The following is a 17,576-nucleotide window of genomic DNA, read 5'->3' as shown; positions in this document are numbered from 1 at the left end:
TGAGTTGAGAGCTGTTGCTGAAAACATGCATATTATATTTACAGACTGAGTATTCATTGTTTTCTGGGGTCAGGTGGTGACTGAAGGCTTTGCCACAGGGACAACACACACATGATCCACTATCTTGTACTAAAGCCTATCTGGATTGAGGAGAATGATGCCTGAAGCAGCTTCCATTTTGATTACAGAGGATGCTGCCTTAATGGGTGTGTATTGTGATGTGTTTAAATAATAAAGTTATGACTGACTTTTCCTGCACTCACCTGACATTTGTGCCACGTTGCCCCAGGTCAGACTGTCTCCTGAGGGCCCCCTGATCTTCTCTTCAGTGCTGTGTCCCCTCATGTCATCCGAGGGGAGAACTGTGACTGAAGCGTCTCCCACAGAACTGACACTCGTAGGGCTGCTCTCCAGTGTGGGTTCTGTCATGTCACTCAGATTAGCAAACTGACTAAAGGCCCTCCTACACTGCTGGCATTCATAAGGTTTCTGTCCAGGGTGGGTCCTTTTGTGCCAAGTCAGTTCAGAGCTTTAATTGAAGGCCTTCCCTTACACAAGACATACACGTGGTTTCTCTCCAGTGTGGATTCTCTTGTGGTGGCTAAGGCCAGAGCTTTGACTAAAGGCTTTCCCACACTGATGACATTCATAGCACTTCTCTACAGGATGGATTTTCTCATGTTTTCGAAGGTAAGAGACTTGATTGAAAGTTTTCTCACAGAGCTGGCATGCGTATGGCTTCTCTCCTGTGTGAGTTTTCTCATGTTGTCTCAAGTAGGAACTGTGACTGAAGACCTTCCCACACAGGTGACATTTGCATGGCTTCTCTCCAGTGTGGATCCAATTGTGGTTTCTAAAGTCAGACCTTTGCAAAAAGCCACTTCCTCACAGATGGCATTTATATGGTTACTCTCCATTGTGAGCTCTCTTGTGTCTTCTGAGGCTAAGGCCATTACTGAAGGCTTTCCCACATAGAGGACATTCACATAATTTACCTCTAGTGTGAATGTGATCATGTCCACTATGCAATGACCTTTCACTAGATGATTTCCCAAGTGCTTTTCTGACATTATGTTTTCTTCTTAGGTGAGCTGATAAATGTTGAGGTGGAGGTCTGTGAGTAAATTCATCACTCAAATCATCACATTCAACAGGATCAGATTGTGCATGGGATACCTGCTTTGGGCAAGAAGATATGAGGCTGTTACAGGTTGGCCTACATCCATGCACCCATTAATTTCCCTACATTAAAAACCCTAGAGAATCAGTCAGTATTAGTCTCGTTTTCAAATATTTCTAGTAGTAGTCTCATACTCATGTTGTGTTGCTACCCTGCTGGCACATTTTCTCATTTATAGAATTCTAACCCCAGAGTTGTCCAGTTAATTTGAAGACATCACTATGTTTTAAAGACTAGGAGAAGAGCATGTTTGTGAAATTGGCTGTTTTTCCTTAAGTTAACAGTTTTGAGTTCATACTAATTTCTTAACTGATTTCAGGATTTCCAAAATTTGCCCATAAAGAATACCTTAATTCCACGAATGCAATCATGCTCAGTTCCCAGCTTATCTCTTTCCAAGGTCTTTAATTTGGGTGACTATTGTTCACACTCACAAAACTTACTATTGGTGTGGTAGAGGATAGGTGCTTCTTGTTGAGTAGTTGCATGGACATTATTTCTTGTTGGCTAAGGGAACTTTCACTGCCTAAAAAAATAGGAAAACCTTTAGATTTAGGAATGACATTAGGGGAATTATAATGTAGGCAAATACCAAGATCTTTGGGAGTAAGTTTCAAAAATTGGCACTTAGATGGGGAAATTGTGTCAAATAAAGAAACCCTAGAAACACTAGAAAAATAATGAGCTAATAGGAGAAAAAACAGGATTAAAATATACAAATGTAATGTGAAGGAAAATAACTTAAAAGGGAGGGTCAGGACAAGAGTCACTATGTGAAAGTTGAACTCTATACACACATTCATTACACAGGTATCCTTCTTCCTGTAGAAAATAAAGTGACATGAGGACATATGAATTGTGACTGATGTATGCACAGAATGACAGCAACGTGAAGAATTTTGCCCCAATGTCCTCACTTCCATTTTAGAATATATCACTCAGTTCACAAGAGCTTCAGTTGGTATTTCCAAACATAGTCCCCCACGGACCCCAGCCTCTTTGCATTGAAGCACAGGGCCCTGCTGCTCACCTGGATTCCAGCCTTGAAGACCTCCTGTTGCTTCTCTCCACAGCTCTTTTCCTGGCTCCAGCTGGGATATCATATCTACTTTGCTGATTCAATACCCTGTTTAATGAAAAAGAGTGTGTATTTTTAATCTGTGCTAGTTACCCTTTGCTACCCTCAAGTCCAGGGTAAGGTTGTGAGGAAAATAAAGAGACAGGTCAGTGCAGGCAATATCTTCAACAGACAAAATAGTGGGGGTCCTTCCACAGAGCAGGAGGACATCCAGAGCAGGAGCCAAGAGTGCTCACCTGTAGAGGCTGATGCCTATGTGCAAGTTCAAAGAGAGAATATAGTCCCCAGTCTTTTCCAAAAGGGAAATATTAAAAGACCCTACATTGGCAGAATATTATTTATAAAATAGTATCAGATTATGATGAGCCCCCACAAGAATGATCACAAGTATGTCATTTACACAACTCTGGTCTCAGTCTTCATGCAGTGACTAGAACAGAGGGATTATTTGAAAAATATTTGACACATTTATTTATGCATTAAAATATCCTTTGAATCCCCAATTCTGTTCTGAGTGTTGAGACTGAGTAGCAACAAATACATGAAATGTAACAAAAATTACATTTCAGTGTGACAATGAAAAGTGCCATGTAAAAAAAAAAATCTTCCTTTTAGGTAGTTATGATGATTGTCAAAGAATCAGGAAGTAGTTGGAACAGGACACAAGGAAGCTGCTCTAAATACTTGTTCATGGAGTGAATGAATGGACTGGACAAGTTCATCCCTGTAGACAGACTCACCTACAGAGGCCAGATGGTTAATATTTTCCAGCATCACATCTCTGTACAGCTTCTTTGGGGCTGTGTCCAGCAGGCTCTACTCTTCCTTGGTGAAGTCTATAGCTACATCTTCCAACGTCACTGATTCCTATAACATCATGAATATGGTGTATAAGAGATTGTTTGTGTTTGTGGTTCACCTCTATTCTCTTCCATTGCTGAGCTGGTATCTGTCCTTCAGTTATATTCACAGTCATCTACATACTCTCTGACTTCATAAATCACTTATTTTACAGAATTAGCACATGCAGTGTATTATGACGCATGATGGAAGTTTTTCAACAACCTCATAATTAGGATTCCAGACAGGTGATAATAAAATATTCACTTGAAAATTCATAACTCAATCTCTTCCCTATTAATTTCAAGTAACTATAGATCCATGACAAGATGAGCAATAACCATGATGTACTACTATGAAGCATGACTACTGGTTTCAATTATTTCCCTAGAGGAAACCTTTGATTCTCCAAATATAAGCTAACTTAATAGCCTGTTATGAGTGTTGAAACATTTAATGTGTGATTGGGGGAAAGAATGGGTGATAGTCAATAAGGTCAAAGTTCAGAGAGTTTGCAAAGAAGAATGTGCTTAATACTGAGCTTTGTAGGTTTATTAGCCTGTGGGTATCCAGAATTATTCAATGTCCTCCTTGATTCCAATGCTAGGGAACCCTGCCTCCTGCCTCCTGCCTCCTGCCTCCTGCCTCCTGCCCCCTGCAGGAGAACACTGAGGGCCACCCTGCCCAATTCTCTTGCCTAAGGCACTAACAATGGTTCTCTCCCTCTGGATCCTCCCTCCCTTCCAGCTCTCCCTCCACCCTGATTTTTAGTTCTGTCCCCCATGGACTTGGAAGGCAATCAGCTAAGAATCTCTTTGAGGATGGAGTTAATTCAAGGAACCATGGTACCCACCTGCCAGACTAGACTTTCCATCCCCATCACCTGAAAGCAGCAGGGGGACAAGAGTCCTGTTACCGTAATAGATGGTTTCATTTTGAGGTCAAGGATACTCAGAAATAATGCAATGTCTGAGTGTCTGAGGTTTAGGAGGAAATTGGTTTTATTTTAAATTTAATTTTATTTTACTTCCCTTTACTATACATTTTATTTTATTTTGCTTTTCAGGACTGCACCTGTAGCATATGAAAGTTCCCAGTCTAGAGGTCAAATCAGAGCTGCAGCTGCCAGCCTACACCACAGCCACAGCAACACCAGATTCAAGCTGTGTCTTCAGCCTACACCACAGCTCTTGGCGATGCAGGATCCTTAACCTACTGAGCAAGGCCAGGGATCAAACCAGCATGCTCATGGATACTAGTTGGGTTCGTAACCCTCTAAGCAACAACAGGAACTCCTGGATATTGGCTTTATTTGCCAGTTTACAACTGACAAGCAGACGTTCCAAAAACTTTAGTATATGGCAAAGTTATACATCTAGAATAAGCAACAACTATCAGTTTTGCTCAGTCTGTTTCCTCTGCTCAAATTCCTTTGGCACAACCAAGATCACCTAGGTTTTACCTGTAGTACAACCTCTAATGTTAAGCATCAGAAGAAGCTCCGTGTTATTACAACCTCTTTCCCCTCTTGCATTTTCCCCATATGTCTCCTTATTCCCAGATCTCTATTGCATGGAAACCTTCGGGTATTGATGGATCTTCCATCAATCTCTCTTCATTTTTATCACTCAGTGTGGGGAAAACCTCTCCATATATCCACAATCTTTCCCTTCATTATGTCCCATCTCTCTTGAAACAGAAATCTCCCTAAAGATATTTGCTAAGTTGCTGTTCTCCTGCCCTCCCTTCAACCTGGAAGTGCAGTTACCAGCTTCAACCAGAAATAGAGAAGCCCTGGGTTAATCCATAATTTGCTAACTGTGGATATGTATCAAATATCCAGGACAATTCATGATGTATTAATTCTTTGGAAGAAATAAAATAAATATCTCAAGAGATTTATGTTATCTTGAGGTAATTATTTTAACATAAAAACCTGGGGAGTTCCTGTTGTGGTGCAGCAGAAACGAATCCGACTAGGAACCATGATGTTGAGGGGTCCATCCCTGGCCTCGCTCAGTGGATTAAGGATCCAGCATTGCCATGAGTTCTGGTGTAGGTTGCAGATGTGGTTTGGATCTGGCACTGCTGTAGCTGTGATGTAGGCTGGCAACTGTAGCTCCGATTAAACCCCTAGCCTGGGAACTTCCATATGCCGCGGTTGTGGCCCCAAAAAACACACACAAAACAAACAAACAAACAAAAAAACCCACATAAAACCTATCCCTAGACATATAAGAAATAAAATGAAGGAAATCATTTGATGAAATCTGTGAAAGGAAATTAATTAATTAAAGGAAGCAGAAAATGAAGTATTTCCATACAAATTAAATAAAAGCATCAGATGTAGGTCAATGTGCCAGTAAACGTTCCAAGATGAAGGACAACCTTTACATCTGCTTGGTACAAAACAGTAACTGCCATGCATGTCCGCTGACAGAATATGTGACGTGGTGAGCACTACCAAGGATATGAAATTTTGCTATTTAGTTGCCTTGATTTCAATGTAGTGGCCATGTGAGGCTTGTAGTTACTGTATTGGACAGCACAAGTCTAGGATCTTAGGTGAGGCAGATAAAGTAAAGAGATTCAAAACAGTAATGTTGGAGTTAGAAAAAAAAGGGGCATGAACCATCAAAAGCAGGAAACCAGAGTGGCAAAATAAATGTTGACACAATGTAATTTAGAGAGCATAAGAAGCTGCTTTGATAGGACAAGTAGCTGAAGACAATAGGACTTATCAAAATTTAATTGAATGAAGCCAGATCACATCTCACAGTTGGGAGAACTCACCAAAATCCGAAATTGGAGGAGCTGTTGAAACCAAATGGGTTCTGAGCAAGTTCCCCAGCCGGCAGTTAATTCCTCTTCCTCCAGTGTCCCAGACTGTCCAGTGTCTCCTTCTCTGGACCAGTGCAGCTCTTTGTCTGTTTGATTCCCTTTATACCTGCAGGACAATTTATAACCCAGTCTGGGCTAGTCTCCAGGGATACACCCTATCTAGAAGGTTACTGACCCTAATATGGTTTCAGTCTGGGAAATACACCCTGTTCAATTTGATTGGATTTCCTCGATTAATGCAAAGTTGTAACCTCATGCAAATCTGGAGATCAAAATGTAAGGACATTTTGGAAAAAAAGAATCCATTCATTCTTTTCTTACTCATAAGTACTTTTGAGTGTGTTCTGTACACTGGGAAACATTCTGTGTCTTCCAAATAAGCAGGGCCTCAGGCAAGGGGATTCTGTGGAAATGGAGCTGGAATTCCCTGGGAGAAATATAGAATTGAAAATAAAATGCAGGGAGTTCCGGAGTTCCCGTTGTGGCGCAGTGGTTAACGAATCCGACTAGGAGCCATGAGGTTGCGGGTTCGGTCCCTGCCCTTGCTCAGTGGGTTAACGATCCGGCGTTGCCGTGAGCTGTGGTGTAGGTTGCAGACGCGGCTCGGATCCCGCGTTGCTGTGGCTCTGGCGTAGGCTGGCAGCTACAGCTCCGATTCAACCCCTAGCCTGGGAACCTCCATGTGCCGTGGGAGCGGCCCAAGAAATAGCAACAATAATAACAACAACAACAACAACAACAACAAAAAAAAAAAGACAAAAGACAAAAAAAAAAAAAAAATGCAGGGAGTTCCCATTTTGGCTTAGTATGTTAAAAACCAGGCTAGTACTCATGAGGATGCAGTTCGATCCCTGGCTTTGATCAGTGGGTTATGGATGTGGTGTTGCCATGAGCTGTGCTGTAGGTTTCCCATCTGCTGTTGCTGTGGCTGTGGTGTGGGCCAGCAGCTGCAGCTCCAATTCCACCCCTAGCCTGGGAACTTTCCTATGCTACGGGTGCATCCCTAAAAAAGTAAAATATCATAAAATAAAATAATAAAATAAAACAATTTTTCTCCATTTTCCCAGCAATCCTTTCACATGTGTCACTATTTTGGTTCCCAGAGGGCAGACAAAAAGGGGTTCTGTGTGCTGGATATTTTTTCAGGATGATCTCGGAGTGAAAAGTCTTTGGAAATGATGAGGAGGGAGAAATACATGCAAATGGGAAGTCGAGCTGCGCCTCAGCCTTGAACAAGAGCCTGTCAACTCCACAGGTTGCGGCGGGGTCCTAACCTGGTCCTTTGTATCTGTGTGAATGGGGCCAGAGCATCCAGAGCAGTATCTTCCCTCCCACTGCCACTCCCTGCATGTCCCCCCCTTCTGGGGAGGCTGTCCCCTGAAGGCAGGTGGTTCTTTGGAGCTGATCATCTTTGCCGGTGCTGACATCAAGTCCTCCAGTGAGCCCATGACAGGTCCCACAGCCCTGTCACCATGCAGATGGAGGGTGATGAGGATGCTGACCTACAGCAACTCTGTCCCTAGCAGGGTCTAGAGGTCTGAGTCCTGTGGGCCTGCCAGCTGCAGCTGGCAGGAATGCAGCTTTGTGTGAGGGGGGACAAAACCTGAGCGAGGCTTCAGTGCTAGGTGTGGCCAGGATCTGCCTCCCCAGGTGGACCACACCCTGTCAGCCAGCTGCCCTCACCGCTGAGAGCTGATAGTGTCTGGTGGGGTTCCATGCTCAAGGTCTCCCTTTGCCCTTCAGCCTCTGCTCCCACGGCTGCGGAGGACCAAAGTTCCCATTGCTCTCCAAGGGATAGGATGGTGGCTTTATCTTCCTGCCAATAGGCTTTGCCCTTGTGGAACATACTCCTCTGTTGAACCCAGAACTGTGACAGCTACCCCCTGAGAAATAATGTCATTACCTCTTCCCCCATCAGGGACGTCTGTCCTCTCATCTCCATAACTGCAGGGTTATCACATGAATATATACATTTCCCTCGCCATGATCATCATCAGCATCATCCTTACTGTTGTTCATCTTCACTATTTCCACCACAACGTTCCTATATATATTATATTAGATGATGGTTGTTGATCTACAATGCTGAGGGGATTCTCTTGAGGGAAATGTTTCCTGAGCATCACATGATATTTTTGCTTGTGAGGAACATCCTGAAACATGTCAAGCCAGTCTCCAAAGTCAGCACCAACCCTTTATACTACAAGGCATGAAATAGACTAGTAACAGAGTTATAATGTACAACAATGGCTGTATAGCCAATATTTTATAATTACTTTACATGCAGTATTATTGATAAAAACACTGAATGACTGAGTTGTATACTTGAAATGAATATCATACCTTATATCAACTGTACATAAATGAAAAAATGAATAAAAAATAATAAATAAAACAATAACATAATAAATAACAAACAATAAACACAATAAAATAATAAATAAAACATAACAAACACAAAAAAGAATGAGCCAACTTTTCTTTTTTTAGGGCTGAACCAGCAGCATAGGGAAGTTCCCAGACTAAGGGGCAAATGGGAGCTACAGATCCTGGCCTACACCACATCCACACCAATGCAGGATGTGAGCTGCATCTATGAACTACACCAAAGCTCAGAGCAGTGGGATCCTTAACCCACTCACTGAGTGAGGCAGGGATCGAATCCCCATCCTTACAGAACCTAGTCAGATTCATTTCCACTGTACAGCAACAAGACTCCCTGAACCAACTTTAGGAGCTGATTGTGTTCCCATCCCCCACATTCATATGGGAATCCCTCACCTTTAATACATCAGGCTGGGCCTGTATACCAGATGAGAAGGGGCAGATAAAGTGGTGGTTAGGTTACAGTGACCCTCTGGGGTGGGTCCCTCATCCAATCAGACTGATGTCCCTAGAAGAAAATCAAGAGACTCCAGGGTGTGTGGAGGGGAAAGGCCATGTGAGGACACAGAAAGTCCTTAGCAGTCCACACTCTGTGGACAGAGGGCTCGCAGAAAACAAACCCACCTACACCCTGACCTGGGGACTTCTGGCCTCCAGCACTGTGCTCCGTTAGAAGCAAAAGCATCGGATAGCAATTTTTTTAAAAGAGTTACAGTTCTAGGAGTTTTCCTGTGGCCTGTGGTGAAGGATCTGGTGTTGTCACTGCTGTGGCGCAGGTTCTATCCCTTGCCCAGGAACTACTGCGTGTGGGGCCTGGCCAAAAAAAAATCCAGTTCTATACACATTCTGGGTTGGAAGTAAAGGGATCTGCCTATGTAGCATGTGAACTCACTTTGCAAAATGCTCATCTAGTTCATGAAAAACTAAATGTCCCATACTCCTGGGATCACTTGAAATGACTCTGAAAGCCAGGGGATATTCATAAACTATTTAAATTTAAATCAAAAACTCTCGGAGTTCCCGTCGTGGCGCAGTGGTTAACGAATCCGACTAGGAACCATGGGGTTGCGGGTTCGGTCCCTGCCCTTGCTCAGTGGGTTAACGATCCGGCGTTGCCGTGAGCTGTGGTGTAGGTTGCAGACGCGGCTCGGATCCCGCGTTGCTGTGGCTCTGGCGTAGGCTGGCAGCTACAGCTCCGATTCAACCCCTAGCCTGGGAACCTCCATGTGCCGTGGGAGCGGCCCAAGAAATAGCAACAATAATAACAACAACAACAACAACAACAACAACAAAAAAAAGACAAAAGACAAAAAAAAAAAAAAAAATGCAGGGAGTTCCCATTTTGGCTTAGTATGTTAAAAACCAGGCTAGTACTCATGAGGATGCAGTTCGATCCCTGGCTTTGATCAGTGGGTTATGGATGTGGTGTTGCCATGAGCTGTGCTGTAGGTTTCCCATCTGCTGTTGCTGTGGCTGTGGTGTGGGCCAGCAGCTGCAGCTCCAATTCCACCCCTAGCCTGGGAACTTTCCTATGCTACGGGTGCATCCCTAAAAAAGTAAAATATCATAAAATAAAATAATAAAATAAAACAATTTTTCTCCATTTTCCCAGCAATCCTTTCACATGTGTCACTATTTTGGTTCCCAGAGGGCAGACAAAAAGGGGTTCTGTGTGCTGGATATTTTTTCAGGATGATCTCGGAGTGAAAAGTCTTTGGAAATGATGAGGAGGGAGAAATACATGCAAATGGGAAGTCGAGCTGCGCCTCAGCCTTGAACAAGAGCCTGTCAACTCCACAGGTTGCGGCGGGGTCCTAACCTGGTCCTTTGTATCTGTGTGAATGGGGCCAGAGCATCCAGAGCAGTATCTTCCCTCCCACTGCCACTCCCTGCATGTCCCCCCTTCTGGGGAGGCTGTCCCCTGAAGGCAGGTGGTTCTTTGGAGCTGATCATCTTTGCCGGTGCTGACATCAAGTCCTCCAGTGAGCCCATGACAGGTCCCACAGCCCTGTCACCATGCAGATGGAGGGTGATGAGGATGCTGACCTACAGCAACTCTGTCCCTAGCAGGGTCTAGAGGTCTGAGTCCTGTGGGCCTGCCAGCTGCAGCTGGCAGGAATGCAGCTTTGTGTGAGGGGGGACAAAACCTGAGCGAGGCTTCAGTGCTAGGTGTGGCCAGGATCTGCCTCCCCAGGTGGACCACACCCTGTCAGCCAGCTGCCCTCACCGCTGAGAGCTGATAGTGTCTGGTGGGGTTCCATGCTCAAGGTCTCCCTTTGCCCTTCAGCCTCTGCTCCCACGGCTGCGGAGGACCAAAGTTCCCATTGCTCTCCAAGGGATAGGATGGTGGCTTTATCTTCCTGCCAATAGGCTTTGCCCTTGTGGAACATACTCCTCTGTTGAACCCAGAACTGTGACAGCTACCCCCTGAGAAATAATGTCATTACCTCTTCCCCCATCAGGGACGTCTGTCCTCTCATCTCCATAACTGCAGGGTTATCACATGAATATATACATTTCCCTCGCCATGATCATCATCAGCATCATCCTTACTGTTGTTCATCTTCACTATTTCCACCACAACGTTCCTATATATATTATATTAGATGATGGTTGTTGATCTACAATGCTGAGGGGATTCTCTTGAGGGAAATGTTTCCTGAGCATCACATGATATTTTTGCTTGTGAGGAACATCCTGAAACATGTCAAGCCAGTCTCCAAAGTCAGCACCAACCCTTTATACTACAAGGCATGAAATAGACTAGTAACAGAGTTATAATGTACAACAATGGCTGTATAGCCAATATTTTATAATTACTTTACATGCAGTATTATTGATAAAAACACTGAATGACTGAGTTGTATACTTGAAATGAATATCATACCTTATATCAACTGTACATAAATGAAAAAATGAATAAAAAATAATAAATAAAACAATAACATAATAAATAACAAACAATAAACACAATAAAATAATAAATAAAACATAACAAACACAAAAAGAATGAGCCAACTTTTCTTTTTTTAGGGCTGAACCAGCAGCATAGGGAAGTTCCCAGACTAAGGGGCAAATGGGAGCTACAGATCCTGGCCTACACCACATCCACACCAATGCAGGATGTGAGCTGCATCTATGAACTACACCAAAGCTCAGAGCAGTGGGATCCTTAACCCACTCACTGAGTGAGGCAGGGATCGAATCCCCATCCTTACAGAACCTAGTCAGATTCATTTCCACTGTACAGCAACAAGACTCCCTGAACCAACTTTAGGAGCTGATTGTGTTCCCATCCCCCACATTCATATGGGAATCCCTCACCTTTAATACATCAGGCTGGGCCTGTATACCAGATGAGAAGGGGCAGATAAAGTGGTGGTTAGGTTACAGTGACCCTCTGGGGTGGGTCCCTCATCCAATCAGACTGATGTCCCTAGAAGAAAATCAAGAGACTCCAGGGTGTGTGGAGGGGAAAGGCCATGTGAGGACACAGAAAGTCCTTAGCAGTCCACACTCTGTGGACAGAGGGCTCGCAGAAAACAAACCCACCTACACCCTGACCTGGGGACTTCTGGCCTCCAGCACTGTGCTCCGTTAGAAGCAAAAGCATCGGATAGCAATTTTTTTAAAAGAGTTACAGTTCTAGGAGTTTTCCTGTGGCCTGTGGTGAAGGATCTGGTGTTGTCACTGCTGTGGCGCAGGTTCTATCCCTTGCCCAGGAACTACTGCGTGTGGGGCCTGGCCAAAAAAAAATCCAGTTCTATACACATTCTGGGTTGGAAGTAAAGGGATCTGCCTATGTAGCATGTGAACTCACTTTGCAAAATGCTCATCTAGTTCATGAAAAACTAAATGTCCCATACTCCTGGGATCACTTGAAATGACTCTGAAAGCCAGGGGATATTCATAAACTATTTAAATTTAAATCAAAAACTCTCGGAGTTCCCGTCGTGGCGCAGTGGTTAACGAATCCGACTAGGAGCCATGAGGTTGCGGGTTCGGTCCCTGCCCTTGCTCAGTGGGTTAACGATCCGGCGTTGCCGTGAGCTGTGGTGTAGGTTGCAGACGCGGCTCGGATCCCGCGTTGCTGTGGCTCTGGCGTAGGCTGGCAGCTACAGCTCCGATTCAACCCCTAGCCTGGGAACCTCCATGTGCCGTGGGAGCGGCCCAAGAAATAGCAACAATAACAACAACAACAACAACAACAACAACAAAAAAAAAGACAAAAGACAAAAAAAAAAAAAAAATGCAGGGAGTTCCCATTTTGGCTTAGTATGTTAAAAACCAGGCTAGTACTCATGAGGATGCAGTTCGATCCCTGGCTTTGATCAGTGGGTTATGGATGTGGTGTTGCCATGAGCTGTGCTGTAGGTTTCCCATCTGCTGTTGCTGTGGCTGTGGTGTGGGCCAGCAGCTGCAGCTCCAATTCCACCCCTAGCCTGGGAACTTTCCTATGCTACGGGTGCATCCCTAAAAAAGTAAAATATCATAAAATAAAATAATAAAATAAAACAATTTTTCTCCATTTTCCCAGCAATCCTTTCACATGTGTCACTATTTTGGTTCCCAGAGGGCAGACAAAAAGGGGTTCTGTGTGCTGGATATTTTTTCAGGATGATCTCGGAGTGAAAAGTCTTTGGAAATGATGAGGAGGGAGAAATACATGCAAATGGGAAGTCGAGCTGCGCCTCAGCCTTGAACAAGAGCCTGTCAACTCCACAGGTTGCGGCGGGGTCCTAACCTGGTCCTTTGTATCTGTGTGAATGGGGCCAGAGCATCCAGAGCAGTATCTTCCCTCCCACTGCCACTCCCTGCATGTCCCCCCTTCTGGGGAGGCTGTCCCCTGAAGGCAGGTGGTTCTTTGGAGCTGATCATCTTTGCCGGTGCTGACATCAAGTCCTCCAGTGAGCCCATGACAGGTCCCACAGCCCTGTCACCATGCAGATGGAGGGTGATGAGGATGCTGACCTACAGCAACTCTGTCCCTAGCAGGGTCTAGAGGTCTGAGTCCTGTGGGCCTGCCAGCTGCAGCTGGCAGGAATGCAGCTTTGTGTGAGGGGGGACAAAACCTGAGCGAGGCTTCAGTGCTAGGTGTGGCCAGGATCTGCCTCCCCAGGTGGACCACACCCTGTCAGCCAGCTGCCCTCACCGCTGAGAGCTGATAGTGTCTGGTGGGGTTCCATGCTCAAGGTCTCCCTTTGCCCTTCAGCCTCTGCTCCCACGGCTGCGGAGGACCAAAGTTCCCATTGCTCTCCAAGGGATAGGATGGTGGCTTTATCTTCCTGCCAATAGGCTTTGCCCTTGTGGAACATACTCCTCTGTTGAACCCAGAACTGTGACAGCTACCCCCTGAGAAATAATGTCATTACCTCTTCCCCCATCAGGGACGTCTGTCCTCTCATCTCCATAACTGCAGGGTTATCACATGAATATATACATTTCCCTCGCCATGATCATCATCAGCATCATCCTTACTGTTGTTCATCTTCACTATTTCCACCACAACGTTCCTATATATATTATATTAGATGATGGTTGTTGATCTACAATGCTGAGGGGATTCTCTTGAGGGAAATGTTTCCTGAGCATCACATGATATTTTTGCTTGTGAGGAACATCCTGAAACATGTCAAGCCAGTCTCCAAAGTCAGCACCAACCCTTTATACTACAAGGCATGAAATAGACTAGTAACAGAGTTATAATGTACAACAATGGCTGTATAGCCAATATTTTATAATTACTTTACATGCAGTATTATTGATAAAAACACTGAATGACTGAGTTGTATACTTGAAATGAATATCATACCTTATATCAACTGTACATAAATGAAAAAATGAATAAAAAATAATAAATAAAACAATAACATAATAAATAACAAACAATAAACACAATAAAATAATAAATAAAACATAACAAACACAAAAAAGAATGAGCCAACTTTTCTTTTTTTAGGGCTGAACCAGCAGCATAGGGAAGTTCCCAGACTAAGGGGCAAATGGGAGCTACAGATCCTGGCCTACACCACATCCACACCAATGCAGGATGTGAGCTGCATCTATGAACTACACCAAAGCTCAGAGCAGTGGGATCCTTAACCCACTCACTGAGTGAGGCAGGGATCGAATCCCCATCCTTACAGAACCTAGTCAGATTCATTTCCACTGTACAGCAACAAGACTCCCTGAACCAACTTTAGGAGCTGATTGTGTTCCCATCCCCCACATTCATATGGGAATCCCTCACCTTTAATACATCAGGCTGGGCCTGTATACCAGATGAGAAGGGGCAGATAAAGTGGTGGTTAGGTTACAGTGACCCTCTGGGGTGGGTCCCTCATCCAATCAGACTGATGTCCCTAGAAGAAAATCAAGAGACTCCAGGGTGTGTGGAGGGGAAAGGCCATGTGAGGACACAGAAAGTCCTTAGCAGTCCACACTCTGTGGACAGAGGGCTCGCAGAAAACAAACCCACCTACACCCTGACCTGGGGACTTCTGGCCTCCAGCACTGTGCTCCGTTAGAAGCAAAAGCATCGGATAGCAATTTTTTTAAAAGAGTTACAGTTCTAGGAGTTTTCCTGTGGCCTGTGGTGAAGGATCTGGTGTTGTCACTGCTGTGGCGCAGGTTCTATCCCTTGCCCAGGAACTACTGCGTGTGGGGCCTGGCCAAAAAAAAATCCAGTTCTATACACATTCTGGGTTGGAAGTAAAGGGATCTGCCTATGTAGCATGTGAACTCACTTTGCAAAATGCTCATCTAGTTCATGAAAAACTAAATGTCCCATACTCCTGGGATCACTTGAAATGACTCTGAAAGCCAGGGGATATTCATAAACTATTTAAATTTAAATCAAAAACTCTCGGAGTTCCCGTCGTGGCGCAGTGGTTAACGAATCCGACTAGGAACCATGAGGTTGCGGGTTCGGTCCCTGCCCTTGCTCAGTGGGTTAACGATCCGGCGTTGCCGTGAGCTGTGGTGTAGGTTGCAGACGCGGCTCGGATCCAGCGTTGCTGTGGCTCTGGCGTAGGCCGGTGGCTACAGCTCCGATTCAACCCCTAGCCTGGGAACCTCCATATGCCGCGGGAGCGGCCCAAGAAATAGCAACAACAACAACAACAACAACAAAACAACAACAAAAAAGACAAAAGACAAAAAAAAAAAAAAAAAAAAAAAAAAAAAAAAAAAAACTCTCAAGAAAACCTGTCTGGAAAGAGTACAGTGGAAATTAGAGTTGAGAAAGTGGTGTAAAAATATTTGTTTTTCCTTTGGGTGAGGGTGGCCTAAAGGGCAGAAATCTTTTGAAGCAGTTTGTTATGAACTGAATCGTGGTCCTCCCCACTTCCCCAAAATGAGTGGGTTGAGCAAGGCTAAGGCCTGTATCTACTTGGCCCCAACTCATTCATATTCGGAGCATCTTTACACATAACCCCATCAGAGCTGTTTCCAAGGGTTTGTGAACAGAAATCCTTGTATTCATTCCTCGGTCAGGGGATTAAGAGTGGCCACGCCCACAGCCCATAATCCAATCCAGAGCTCGCAGCGGATTGGATCTTGGCCCTGACGCGAGTGGGATGGGCTATAAAAGGGCTGGTGGAGCGCCCAAAGGGGCCATTTGCAGACAGTCCTGGGGAAGGCCGCGTCCTTGTGCAGCGCAGCTCTGAGATAGGAAGTCTTGGGCGGTCATCTGCAGTCATGGAGGTTGCTTCTCTTGGCTGGGGCCAGGAGCGTCTGCCCAACATCTTTCCACCAAAACGCACATCTCCGTGGTCAGCTGCAGCTGTTGATTTGCCTTGGGGACCCTCTGGACCCGAGAAACCATCGCCATCATCCCAGGCACTTTGCAACCAGCAGGCTGATGCGGCTCCTGTGGCGGCAGTAGGACCGGTGCCCACAAAGGGGCCTCTGAGTTGGAGACCATCCGTGGTGGGTGCTGGGCTTCAGAACCTGGGCAACACGTGCTATGTGAACGCAGTGCTGCAGTGTCTGACACACACGCCCCCCCTGGCCATCTCTCTGCTGAAGGGGCAGCACCAGAGAGCCTGCCAGAAGCAGCCCTTCTGCATGCTGTGTGCTGTGCGAGCTCACGTGACCCGAGCCCTCCTGCATCCCGGAGATGTCATCCAGCCTCGGAAGGACCTGGTCGCCAGCTTCCACAGACACAGGCAGGAAGATGCCCACGAGTTCCTAATGTTCGCTCTGGATGCCATGCAGAGATGTCCCTCGGAAGACACCCTCATCCAGCAAATCTTTGGAGGGTGCTGGAGATCTCAGATCCAGTGTCTCCGCTGTCTTGGTGTTTCAGACACTTTTGACCCTTATCTGGACGTCACCCTGGATATCACGGCAGCTCAGAGTGTGGAGCAAGCCCTGAGAGAGCTGGTGAAGGCTGAAAAACTGGACGGGGAAAATGCCTACCATTGTGGTGTTTGTCTCAGGAAGGGACCCGCCACCAAGAGGCTGACTTTGCACAGGGCCTCCAAGGTCCTGATCCTTGTGCTGAAGCGGTTCACGGATGTCACTGGCGACAAGATGGACAAGAAAGTGCGATACCCTGAGCACCTGGACCTGCAGCCCTACCTGTCTGTGCAGAAGGCCGGAGCCCTGGACTACGGGCTCTTCGCTGTGCTGGTGCACTCTGGGTGGACCTGTCACCAAGGACACTACTTCTGCTACATCAGAGCGGGAAATGGCTGGTGGTACAGAATGGATGATTCGAAGGTCACCGCCTGTGACACTGCTTCTGCCCTGAGCCAAAGCGCCTATGTCCTCTTTTACATCCAGAGGGGCGAGCTGGAAAGAGCCACCGGTGGAGCGTCAGCAGACAGGGCACCTCGGTCTCCGGGAGCTGATCCTATAGGCAGGGATGCAGCGGTTGGGGAGCCCAGAAGCCCCTCCAGCATCAGAGTGTCTGCATCGGAGGGGCCTCTGGCAGAAACTGACATCCAGGAGATCACCTTGGAGCAGTGGAGACGCCACCAGGAACACAGCCGACCTAAGGCTGAATTCAACCTCAGGAAAGTAGAGCCTGCCCTCCCGACCAATGCAGTCGTCATCCACAGGTCGAAATTCGGAGATGGGACCGGAAGGAAACTGCCCGCACAGGAAAACTGCGGGGTCAGCACTTCAACCAGGGACGCCCCACCTGAGGGCGCAACGAACATGGGGAGCATCCCTTGTCTGGAAGGGAGGACCAAGGCCTCCAAGAAAAAGAACAAGAAGAAGCAGAGGCCTCTGGCACTGCAGTGA

General features: G+C 45.9%; 1 protein-coding gene and 1 pseudogene across 1 annotated transcript; one reads left to right on the top strand and one right to left on the bottom strand.

Moving 5' to 3' along the window:
* Positions 1 to 263: 263 nt before the first annotated feature.
* Positions 264 to 5,526, bottom strand: LOC110258494 (annotated as a pseudogene).
* Positions 5,527 to 16,022: 10,496 nt separating this feature from the next.
* On the top strand, positions 16,023 to 17,576 carry LOC100626328 (ubiquitin carboxyl-terminal hydrolase 17-like protein 6). Its single transcript, XM_003359457.2, has one exon. It carries the CDS (start codon positions 16,023 to 16,025, stop codon positions 17,574 to 17,576), a length of 1,554 nt encoding a protein of 517 aa, XP_003359505.2.

Source organism: Sus scrofa, unplaced genomic scaffold, assembly GCF_000003025.6.
Source record: "Sus scrofa isolate TJ Tabasco breed Duroc unplaced genomic scaffold, Sscrofa11.1 Contig2167, whole genome shotgun sequence".
Lineage (NCBI taxonomy): Eukaryota > Metazoa > Chordata > Mammalia > Artiodactyla > Suidae > Sus > Sus scrofa.
The sequence above is the reverse complement of the archived record's forward strand: the minus strand, read 5'-3'. Positions and strand labels throughout refer to the sequence as shown.

Excerpts from the sequence above, each read along its gene's own strand:
- LOC100626328 (XM_003359457.2), top strand. The coding sequence starts at position 16,023 with ATGGAGGTTGCTTCTCTTGGCTGGGGCCAGGAGCGTCTGCCCAACATC.